Consider the following 12,876-nt stretch of genomic DNA (forward strand, 5'->3'; position numbering starts at 1 on the left):
CGCGCTATCTCAGAGTTTAAAATAGGATTAATTCTGGGTATGGCAGCACCCACTGGAATCTTCATTACGTATATTATAGGAGCTTATACTAGTGTAAAACTCTATACTATAATAATTGCTATACCAGCTGTAATTCATTTAATATTGGGACCTTTTGTTATGGTCGAATCTCCGATTTATTTAGCTTCAAAAGGAAAAAATAATGAAGCACTTAGTGCACTAAAACTACTGAGAAATACCAAAACAAACGAAGAGGTTATGATAGAGTATGCTCAGATAGAAAATTTTGTTCAAGGTACAAGAAAACAATCAAGTCTATTAGATATGTTTAAAACCAGAGCATCTAGAAAAGCTTTATTCTTATCTTTACTACTTTGTGTTGGTCAACAAACATGTGGTATTGCCACATTGCTGACATTTTCCGGTTTGATATTCAAATATTCAAATTCTGGTTTGTCTACTGATACAATTGGTATTATTATCGGAGGTGCACAATTGATGGTTTATTTTGTTGTAGGATACCTATATAATAGGTTTGGTGCTAGAAAGTTAATATTGTTTTCTAGCTCGTTCTGCAGTTTCTGCATGTTGCTTAGTAGCATACTGTTTTATTTGATACAAATACAATCTTCGCTTACAGAGAATTTAGGTTGGCTACCTATTTTATTAACTGTTTTATTTATAATTGGGTACGGTATAGGATACGGATTTATCCCGATATCTTTATGTAACGAACTTTTTACCACTGATCTGAGATCTTTAGGTTTCGGAACTAGTATGGTAGGGGAAAGTATAGTTATTTTTATAGTACGATTCAGTTATCCATTTTTATCTATAAATGTTGGTGAATATTTGGCTATGTTTGTTTATTTTATAGCAGGTGTATTTAACTTTTTTGTTTTTTTCTTTTTATTACCAGATACTAAAGATAAAACGTTTGAAGAAATACAAATAGAGCTAAGTAAATAATGGCATGAATAAAAAATTAGATTGGTGAGCCAGATAGGAACTAGGAGAATTAAGGAAATACAGAATTAGGGAAATAGGATGAAAATACAATTTTGCCGCCCTCTTTACTGATCGTCCTTCCTCCCTATCCACACCAACAAAACAGAATACCACCTAAGCTATTTTTTAAACGAAATTTCATTATATATGTATGCTATTCAAAAGTTTTATTTAAAAAAAAACAGTTCTATTAATAAAGTTATAGATATTATTACATGTGTCGTCCAAAAACTAAAGAACAATCTCTTCGCGACAATTTCATGCGCGTCAGTTGCCTATTAGCCCAGTCTGTTTATGCAAAAATCATCGATTTCACGGCAAAATTTTTCGCAGATATCTGAAACTTTTAAGACATACGTGGGGGTTAATAGATGACGAATAGATGAAAGAATACTCGTATTTTTACTTTGCGTTTTTTTTTTAATAATTTATAGTCACAATTTGATTTTTTGTCTATAAGTTTTTTCCCTTCTATTTTACATAAACAATATTCATATCATTTTTTTATATCAAGAATATCTTTTTCCCGTTTTTTAAATTAAAATTGATAAATATTTTATTAATTTTTTTATTAACAAAATAAAATGTTAACACATTTAAACATCGAGAAATTACCGTCTTTTAAATTTGTGCGAAATTTCCCCCGATCGGTCACATAGTTTAAAAGTTATTTGATTTGTTTAGCCTGAGGCTAAATATTTAAACTATTGAACTCGCTCTATTAATGATGCTAGACATATTCAGCAAATTTCATAGGATTCTTTAAGACTTAAACTATCTCAGAAGTTAAATGCAAATTGCGTTTTCATCGAAATTATTTACAAAATAAACGTTTGAACAAGGGGTATGTTAACTTACAATAGGAACGAAGTAAGGGACTATTTTTTAAAAGATCATACCTTCATTGTTTATAAACATTACGCGCTATCTCAGAGTGCACAAATTTTGAATAAAAATCTAAACTTTATATTGAAATTTATAGCTATAAAATTCATCCATTTTTTTCGAAACTTACAGCACTTCGAAAGGAAGGTACTTTCGAAAGATCGACGTATGAAAGTGGAGGGGATAACTGTTTCAGCTCGGTTTTTTTTTTTCGAAATCGGAACTTCAAATTGAAACAAGTAGGAAAAATTTACATTATCTCGGCTTTCATTGCAGTTAGAAGCCTCTTTCTTATAATCTGGGGTAGCTCCTCGAAATATGAATAACTACATAGTTTCCACTGGCCGGGAAATATGGGAAACCTCGGGAAAATTGAGTACATTTGAAATTCATTGTAAAAACTTACTTTTTCCTTTAATTTGGGTGGAATAGTCTGTTGCTGTAAATCCGGCAAATCTCGGAAAATCAACATATATTTTTTTTCATTTTATATCAATGATGTACTAATACTTATATATTTGATAAATTAAATTTCAGATAATTTTTTATACATTATATTATTATATTCCTAATATTAATTATAATTATGTCGATTTTCCGGGATTTTCTGAGATTTCCAGGGAGGGGTAAAATTAATACTGCCACAGACTATTCCAGCCAAATTAAAAAAAAGTAAGTTTCTACGGTGAATTTCAAATGGATTCAATTTTTCCGAGGTTTTCCATATTTCCCGACCAGTGAAAACTGTAGTTGTGATGTAGTTATTCATATTTTGACGAGCTTCCCCAGATTAAAAAAAGAGGCTTCTATCTGCAATGGAAGCCGAGATAATGTAAATTTTTCCTACGTATTTCAATTTGAAGTTCCGATTTCGAAAAAAAAAACGGAGCTGAAACTGTTATGCCCTCCACTTTCCTATGTCCATATTTCGAAAGTACCTTCGTTTCGAAGGGCTGTAAGACGCGCTATCTCAGAGTATAAATTTTATAGCTATAAGTTTCAATATACAGTTTAGATTTTGATTCAAAATTTGTGCCAATTTTACTTCTTAATGTTTTAAAACAATGGAGATATGATTTTTTTTAAATAGCCCCTAACTTCGTTCCTATTGGTCATAGGTTTTTTTTAATGTGAGTTTTTTTTACCAGCTATCTAATGGTTGTACGTACAAGTCTGTAGCTTAGAAAATATAGAAGTTATTACAATTGTTTATAAGTAAAAAACATACCCTTTTTTCAAACGTTATTTTGTAAATAATTTCGATGAAAACGCAATATGCATTTAACTTCTGAGGTAGTTTAAGTCTTAAAGAATCCTATAAAATTTGCTAAATGTGTCTAGCATCAATAATAAAGCAAGTTCAATAGTTTAAATATTTAGAATTTGAAAGACGTTAATTTCCTCGATGTTCAAATGTATTAATACATTTTATTTGTTAATAAAAAAAATTAATACAATTTATAGATTAGTGCAAATAAACTGCTTTTTTGCAAATATCCTCCGTAAATTATTTATCATTTTAATTTAAAAAACGGAAAAATTAAGATGTTCTTGATATAAAAAAATGATATAAATATTGTTTACGCAAAATATAATGAAAAAACTTACAGACAACAAAACCAAATTGTGACCATAAATTATGTTTAAAAAAAAACGCAAGGTTAAAATACAAGTACCTTTTCATATATTCATCATCTAGTAACCCCCACCTATGTCTTAAAAGCTTCAGATATCTGCGAAAAATGTTTCGATCTTTCTTTCAACCAGACTGGGCTATATGTCTTTCACATTAAGTCTCATTACCGTGCAGTTACGAGTCTGTTCTATAACATTTTGAAATGAAGGCGCTCATTGAAAATCCCGCCAAATGTAAAATATGCAGTGTTTAAAATATCATAATTTAATTCACGTAGATTTTATACCTAGAAGTGAAACAATACATTCAGAAACCTATTGCGAAACCGCTCAAAGCCTAAAACGTGCATTACAGAATAAACGACGTGGCATGTCGACGAAGGTGTTTCCAATTCACGACAATGCTCGGCCTCATGCATCGACAAGAATCAGGAAGGACTTCAACGTATACAATGAGAAATTTTCGAGCACGTTCGAGTTCTTGGGTGAATAGGAGTTTAAAAACGACGAAGAGCAAGGTCAAAGATAAAGTGATATCCTGGCTCAGGCGTTTGGTGGTAGAGGACTACAACACCGGCATCGAAAAACTGATTCCACGATACAATAAATACCTACCAACAATCAACGTAACTACATTGAAAAATATATTAAGATACTGTGACTATATACATTACACCTATATTAATTGAAAATCATTTATATTATACATAATTAATAAAAATAGTTTGGTTGTATTCTAACTTGCAATTTGATTAACTATGCAAAATATGTTATATATTCTACCTTCAAATTTAATCCTTAGAGCTGCAAAGATACTGATGATGTCAATAAATTTAATAAAGGGAGCTTGTTTGTGTTGAATTGATATACTTAAATTAGAGAGTCTTTTCTATCACAGTGTATTTCTCATGAAGTTTTTGATAATTTTGAGTTTGCTAGTACTTCGTTCGCTAGATTACACCATGACTGACAGCTCAATAAACACTCTAGGTCCAATAGAAATTTTAGGGTAGCCTTAAACTACGTCGTGATAGAAAAGCAATCAGCAACAATCATTTTGTATGTATAAAGGCCTGCGTGCTGCGGTTCAGACCACATCCTATCTCAGGTACACTTCAGATGTATGATAAGATGACAGGTACAGAAGAATCAATCAAGAAAAGAAATTTTAAATATGAGAAAATTGAAAAACATGAAACTAAAAAGAAAAAGAAAAAGAAAAAGGAAAAATATTTTTGATGAATGCAAAGGTACCTGGATATCCACTAGAAGATATGTTGTAAAAACATAGACCACGTCTTCATTAACATCAGAAAGGACAACATTGATGATGCATGCGATACGGCGTACTTTGCTATAAACCATATATTCAAATCATAAGACATACATCAAATCATAAGACATACAAATCTACAAGACCATAATTTGACCGCTAGTAAGCTAAGGTGTCTTCTTCTTCTTCAGTGCCTTATCTGGTCCGAATGTTGGCGATCATCAAGTTTATCATGGTTTTGTTGACTGCTCTGCGAAACAGCTCAGCGTAGGTCATCCCAAACCATTGTCGCAGGTTTTTCAACAATGAGATACGATGGTGTCCCGGTCCTCTCCTACCAAATACTTTACCCTGCATAACGAGTTGAAAAATTCGATATTTTTCTTCGTTTCACATCACGTTGCCGAGGTACTCAAACTTAGGTTGTGTCGCTAAATTAAGCACTTCAACTCCATATAGTAACACTGGAAGAATGTAGCACCTCTCTATCCGCATCTTGGTTCCCAAACTGAGATCACTGCAACACAGCAAGGATCTCAACTTGATAAATGTAGACCATGCCATTTCAATTCTGGATCTAATCTCTTGAGTGTATTTCCATTGTGAGTTAAGGGTAGTTCCGAGGTAAGTGAATCCGTCGACTCTCTGGATTTCTTCGCTACCTGCCATTAGTGCCCGGAGATCTAAATTTGCACGGCTGACAACCATAAATTTAGTTTTCTTAATATTAAGGTCTAGTCCGTATGTTACGCTCACAGTTCTCAATCGGTCTAGTAAGGCTTGTAGATCATTTAGGCTGGTTGCTAGTAACACAGTGTCATCGGCGTAGCGGATATTATTGATGTATTCACCGAACTTCAGAGAACTTCATAGCGTGAAGTTAAAACCACGAAGAAAGAATAAATACTTTTCAAAGTTCAAAAAATTCTGAGCCTTAATTGTAGCAACCTCAGGTAACTAATTCACATTATTAGGAGGCATATCAGTACAACACTCAACTTCAGGCCCATGAGTTCATTACATCTTGTGTCTCATAATAAAGATAATAATTTAGTAAAGGGAGTAATAACTGTAAGAAGGCTGATAAATTGTGTAACAAACTTAAATAAAATTAAACAATGTTGATTTCTGTATTATTATTTTGAATTAATTTAAATAACATATTGTTTTTTTATAGACTTTTCAAATTTTGTCTGGTGGTATGTTAGTATAGTGAAATAAAGTAGTTAAAACTGTATTTTAAAAACAAAAAACAATGACGAAAAAAAATTGTCACAATTTATTTTATTATTTATTTTTTGTATTTATTTTATTTTATTTTATTTTTATTTTTATTTTAAGTTTGTGTTTGTGATAATAAATTTTTAAATAGCTCTACAGTTTTTTATTTTCGTCGATATTGATAGATCGTGAAATCAAAATTGTTAGAGTATTTTTTTTATGATTTTGTTAGCTAAAATTGGAAAAATCATTAATTTTAATAGCAGATCTCCAGACGATACTTATAAGTACGTAAGGTTGTAAGTAATGAGGCTGGCTATAAGTAAATATCGCATGTAGCGTCACAACCAGATATTTGATGCATTTCTTTGTTGTTAGCTATACCTCTGTACATTGGAGTTGCGTCTCTTGTCTTTTCCGTTTACCCTTTCGAATGATGGCTTCTGTCTTCTTTGCTGGGAGTTCTAGTCCGTGATCTGTCATCCAGTCCTTCTTAAAGTTCAAGTACCTGGGATGTTTGAGTAACAGCAATCTAAATGCTGATTTAGTAATAAGAATGAGAATAGAATGTGTCACAAAATTTTTCGAAAAAATAAAAAGACTGCTATGTGATTCTCAAGTAAAACTGGAAACTTTGACTACGTTTATCAAGGTATACTTCTGGTCGACTCCTCTCTATGCAGTTGAAATGTGGAGCCTTAATACATCGACCACAAATAAACTAAAGATCTTTGAAATCTGGATCTACATAGACATCGCATACCTCAAACGAAGAAGTGCTGCAGAGAATAGGCAAGGACCGAAAACTTTTCAACACAGTGAAAGTTAGAAAAACCTCATTCATACCTACGTCACATGCTGAGAAATAATAAGTACCAATATGCTCAACTAATAGTAAAAGGAAAGACCGAGGAAAAGAGAGGACTAGGAAGGAAAAGATTATCGTCGCTGAGAAATCTTCGGCAATAATGAGAGGTAAATATTGAACGCCTACTAAGAACAGCTCAACATAGAAGTCTGTAGTAGTAGTAAAAGAAGGTTGATCGGTAATGATCTGATTTGTGTGAAAAGGTTACTGTTGACTAAGATAATTAGTGGGATGCTGTTGCTTCGATTGTTTCTTCAGGATCCATGCCTCAGGATCTCCCTGAACAACAAATTATCAATGTCATTCATTACAGCAAATTCGATCCATTTCATCGAAAGTATGTTTTCTCAGCAACAACAAATTGTCCATAAACATAACATGGCTTTGTTTTGTTTTTTCAGTGTTTACAGCTGTTTTTAATATCTTACATGCTTCACCCATACGTTTTTTCATACTTTCTCTTTTTATGAATTTTTGTGTGACGATTTAAACAAATTTAACGTTTCTTAGAGGTAAAAGACCGATATAAATATACCATTTGCTTCTAATACTGCGTAAAAAATATTTTAATAAAATACAGTTATCTTTAAAACGTATGCTAATTAACATGAAATATTTTGATTACAATTTTTATGTACCTATTATTTGTATGGCATGAAATAATAAATACTCTGCACTGTAAATATTGTTAAGTCATTACAACAATTTTTGAAGTACGTTCATAAAAATGGCTGATAACAGATTCAAAAAATGGCTATATCACCAACTAAGTACGGATTTTACCGATACTATGAAAACCCGCTCAATTTATTATGTATATATATGTTGTTTTACAGGTAAGCACAATATCTTTTTAAATAATGTTGATAACTAGAGTCCGGCTTAAATCTTCTTCAGCACGTGCCATATCATTCACTAATTTTTTTAACCAAGAAACCTGTGCTCTTTCTACATCCATACGTCCTTCTATTTTGCCTTTAAGGATCAGTTGTAATAATCTATATTGATTTTTCTTCACTACGTGTCCCAAATAAGACATTTTCCGATCTTTATCAGTCTTAAGTAATTTTCTATTTTTGTAGACCGTCCTTAGTACTTCCTCATTAGTTTTTCTGACAGTCCAATCTATCTTTCGGTTGCTCCGAATCGGTTTATAAAAAGCATTTAAAGATTTTCACTCCTTTCAAGCAAAATAAACCCTATCAAGATTGGTTTTATGAATCGACATCCTCGATTATCATTAAAGAAACCACAAAGTTTGCAAAATAAAAGGGCCCTGTCTTCTGATCCTTTTGTTGTAGCAGACCATTACAATAAATTACAACAAATTGTAAATGAAAATTTATTTGATCAAATACCCGAGCTTTTCTTCAACTGCGACGAGTATGGATTTTGTACGGATCACTCCAAAATTAAGGGTATTGGCCAAAAAAATAAAGCGCTTTATCAAAGCATTCATGGCTCAGGTCGTGAAAATATATCAGTCAACTGTTGCATTAGCGCTGATGGTTCTTATTTACCACCTCACATAATTTTTAAAGAAAGTGCAGTCTTACCAAGATAAACTGCGCGATGGAATAACGCACAGACTGCGGCCTCTAGATTTTTCTGTTTTTAGTCCTCTAAAAACAGGATGGAATAGAATATTACTCACAGAAATGAGAAAATGTTTGGGTGTTATCAATAAGAACAATATGTCAAAAAAAGATTTTCCTATTACCATCAAAGACTTATGGATAAACTCCGGATATCATCGTTCCAGGATTTGTTGGTACAGGTTCTTTGCCAGTGGACCAAAATAAATTTCCAGACGATGATTATGACCAAGTTGCGTTAGCTAGGTACAAATCTACCATTAAAAAACATATCACTGCCGAGGACACATTAACCACAAGTTTGGAAAATGCTGATACCAGTCAAACGACTTCTAGTTCCAACGTTTCCATAAGCGAATTAACAAATGATAATGCCGCTAAACGAAATGTAATTGATTTCTTCGTAAATAAATTAACGACGAATGTAGAAAGTTCGGTTACTCCAACACCAGTCAAAGAAAGACAAATACGGCTTAAGCAACTTCAATATGGAGAAGTTTTAACTTCCGAAGATGTTTTAGAACGACTGCGCCAAGAAGAAGAGAGAAGAAAAAGTAAAGTTACAAAACGAAAAACAGGCAAGGAAGATAAAACTCCACAAACTAGAACAAAGAAAAAGGTTCTAAAGAAAAATATTTCAGAAAGCGAATCTGATACCAACGAAGATTTGGAAAAAGAAATGCAAGAGAATATGAGACATAGCGATAGCGATATAAGCTTGAATTATAATACCGACGATGATACGCCTAGAAATTTTTTAAAAGGAAATGTTAGTTCGTCGCAGAAAAATACGATTAAATTAAGGCGAGAAAAAGCGCAGCAACAAGAACAGATAAGCCATCCACTAGTAATATTTCCCAACTATCAGGCTGCAATAATAGTTGCTAAGATTTACTCGAAAGTATGATATGTAGGTCTGGTATCGGAAATTGTTCCCGATAAAGAAGTGAAAATGACATTTTTTGATCGACTAGGAAGTTCTTTTAGATGGCCAATGCATCTGAAGATTGAGAATGTAGCGGTAGAATCAATTATAATGGAGGTATTTCTAGAAGGCAAAAATTTCTTAACATTATACCCTTCTATTAAGAACATTGAACAAGCTTGGAAAGAGTCGAAGATTTCTCACAAATAGTATGGTTTTTATTTAATTTGTTCGTTTTGAATTTAGTTAATCACTTAATTGACAATGTACCGTTTAATTGATCAATAAACTAGTAATAGAAATGATCGATTTTAATATTTTTCTATATACATTAAATTATGAGGTTTTGTCTTTATTTGCCCATTTTATTTTATAGGTCAGTTAAATTGGGAAAAAATAGCAGTCTTCATTTAACCTGTACATTGGGGCAGATGAGGACATTTGACTTATGATTTTTAAAAAATGATAGAGTACTTGCTTTACACAAATATATGTTGAAAGTCATAATTTCTTGAAGAATTATCTCCCCTCGATCACATAAAATATACGAAAAATTTATTCACACTAATTGTTCCCAAGATATCTTAATATATTTGAAATGGAATAAGTGTCCCCCATTACCCCTACTGACCTTATATAACCCCTTAAGAACCAAATGTTTGTAATTTTTGCTAAACTCGGAATATTTTAAATCCGTAAACTAATTTTTCGAAACCAATTCAGATTTCTGCTTTAATCTGTGACTTCTAAGAATTGCAAGGCAAAGCAACCATTGATAAAGATGTTATTAGAGACATGGGGAATCTAAAATTTCATTCCACAACATATCTCGTCAACTAAGCAAAATCCTTATCAAATTGGTTTCTAGAAGTCATAAACAGTATACCGGAATAAAAGGGAAAAGACAGTTAAGATTTGATTTCACGTAAAGTGCGTCTGTATATCCGCTTATTACGAAAAATTAGTTTACGGATTTATTATCAGATGACGCTATTTGCGTGCATACGAAGCCATGTTAGAGTTGCTTCTACCAAGACAGGAAAGATTTATTTTCAGGTTCAGAGCGTCTGTGAATAGTCGTTCTGAAGATTACTTTTAGGGTGAAATACGTATAAGCGGATATAAAGACGCACTATACGTGAAATCAAATCTTAACTGTCTTTTCCCCTTCAGAATATTTATTTGAAATTTTTTTTCGAAAAAACGCTTTATTGTTTTCGTAATGTTCAGTGAAAGTCCATATCTTCAGGACAAAGTCATGTAGTTACAAAGGTTTGTAACTACCTGACAATATTCCCACTGCGTTTATTACTGGTTAAATATGTAATGAAAACAATTCGAGTATAACGAATTTTAATATAAATAATTTACGCGCTATCTCAGAGTTTAATCACCTTGGGAAGCTGTTTATCCTGGGCAGCACCAGTATTACCGAAACTGCTATCGAATGATACAAATATTAACCCATTTGAAAAACCCATAAGTACTGTGGAAGTAGCAATAATAGCATCATGTCAATTTATCGGCGTTGCAGGTGGATTTATTATAATGGCTAAAGTATCAAATTGGATAGGACGTAAAAGGACTATGCGTTATTCGGGTTTAAGTATAGTTAGCATGCTATTCGTCCTAGCATTTGCAAAATCTATGTATATTTATATTATATCATTACTAATATTGGGGTTTAATATAAGTGGGATTTACATTAGTGTTTCGGTATATAATATTGAAATTTCGGAAATTTCAAATAGAACCAAAATAGGATTGATTCTGGGTATGGCAGCACCCACCGGAATCTTCATTACGTATATTATAGGAGCTTATACTAGTGTAAAACTCTATACTCTAATAATTGCTATACCAGCTGTAATTCATTTAATACTTGGACCTTTTGTTATTGTCGAATCTCCGATTTATTTAGCTTCAAAAGGAAAAAATAATGAAGCACTTAGTGCACTAAAACTACTGAGAAATACCAAAACAAACGAAGAGATTATGACAGAGTATGCTCAGATAAAAAATTTTGTTCAAGGTACAAGAAACCAGTCAAGTTTATTAGATATGTTTAAAACCAGAGCATCTAGAAAAGCTTTATTCTTATCTTTACTACTTTGTGTTGGTCAACAAACATGTGGTATTGCCACGTTGCTGACATTTTCTGGTTTGATATTCAATTATTCAAATTCTGGTATGTCTACTGATACAATTGGTATTATTATCGGAGGTGCACAATTGATGGTTTATTTTGTTGTAGGATACCTATATAATAGGTTTGGTGCTAGAAAGTTAATATTGTTTTCTAGCTCGTTCTGCAGTTTCTGCATGTTGGTTAGTAGCATACTGTTTTATTTGATACAAATACAATCTTCGCTTACAGAGAATTTAGGTTGGCTACCTATTTTATTAACTGTTTTATTTATAATTGGGTACGGTATAGGATACGGATTTATCCCGATATCTTTATGTAACGAACTTTTTACCACTGATCTGAGATCTTTAGGTTTCGCAACTAGTATGGTAGGGGAAAGTATAGTTATTTTTATAGTACGATTCAGTTATCCATTTTTATCTATAAATGTTGGTGAATATTTGGCTATGTTTGTTTATTTTATAGCAGGTGTATTTAACTTTTTTGTTTTTTTCTTTTTATTACCAGATACTAAAGATAAAACGTTTGAAGAAATACAAATAGAGCTAAGTAAATAATGGCATTGGTGAGCCAGATAGGAACTAGGAGAATTAAGGAAATACAGAATTAGGGAAATAGGATGAAAATACAATTTTGCCGCCCTCTTTACTGATCGTCCTTCCTCCCTACCCACACCAACAAAACAGAATACCACCTAAGCTATTTTTTAAACGAAATTTCATACATTGTATATGTATGCTATTCAAAAGTATTATTTAAAAAAAAAACAGTTATATTAATAAAGTTATAGATATTATTACATAGGTCGTCCAAAAACTAAAGAAAAATCTCTTTGCCACAATTTCATGCGTGCCAGTTGCCTATTAGCCCAGTCTGGTTAGGCAAAAATCATCGATTTCACGGCAAAATGTTTCGCAGATATCTGAAACTTTTAAAACATACGTGGGGGTTAATAGATGACGAATAGATGAAAAAATACTCGTATTTTTACCTTGCGCTTTTTTTTTAAATAATTTATAGTCACAATTTGATTTTTTGTCTATAAGTTTTTTCCCTTATATTTTACATAAACAATATTCATATCATTTTTTTATATCAAGAATATCTTTTTCCCGTTTTTTAAATTAAAATTGATAAATAATTTACGGATATATTTGCAAAAAGCAGTTTTTTTGTACGAATTTATAAATTTTATTAATTTTTTTATTAACAAAATAAAATGTTAACACATTTAAACATCGAGAAATTACCGTCTTTTAAATTTGTGCGAAATTTCCCCCGATCGGTCAAATAGTTTAAAAGTTATTTAATTTGTTT

At 31.8% G+C, this 12,876-nt stretch overlaps 1 protein-coding gene across 1 annotated transcript; it reads left to right on the forward strand.

Annotated features, from left to right (window-relative positions):
* Positions 1-39: 39 nt before the first annotated feature.
* On the forward strand, positions 40-12,116 carry LOC140432165 (facilitated trehalose transporter Tret1-like). The gene is made up of 3 exons (XM_072519997.1): positions 40-472; positions 8,653-9,386; positions 10,794-12,116. Exons 1-3 carry the CDS (start codon positions 40-42, stop codon positions 12,114-12,116), a joined length of 2,490 nt encoding a protein of 829 aa, XP_072376098.1.
* The last annotated feature ends 760 nt before the right edge of the window (positions 12,117-12,876 follow it).

The sequence above is a fragment of the Diabrotica undecimpunctata genome, unplaced genomic scaffold (assembly GCF_040954645.1).
Source record: "Diabrotica undecimpunctata isolate CICGRU unplaced genomic scaffold, icDiaUnde3 ctg00003077.1, whole genome shotgun sequence".
NCBI classification, from domain to species: domain Eukaryota; kingdom Metazoa; phylum Arthropoda; class Insecta; order Coleoptera; family Chrysomelidae; genus Diabrotica; species Diabrotica undecimpunctata.

Excerpts from the sequence above, each read along its gene's own strand:
- LOC140432165 (XM_072519997.1), top strand. The coding sequence starts at position 40 with ATGGCAGCACCCACTGGAATCTTCATTACGTATATTATAGGAGCTTAT. Across the intron at positions 473-8,652 it reads TTTGTCTACTGATACAATTG|GATTTGTTGGTACAGGTTCT; the intron begins GTATTATTATCG and ends TCATCGTTCCAG. Across the intron at positions 9,387-10,793 it reads TTGCTAAGATTTACTCGAAA|AGTTTAATCACCTTGGGAAG; the intron begins GTATGATATGTA and ends GCGCTATCTCAG.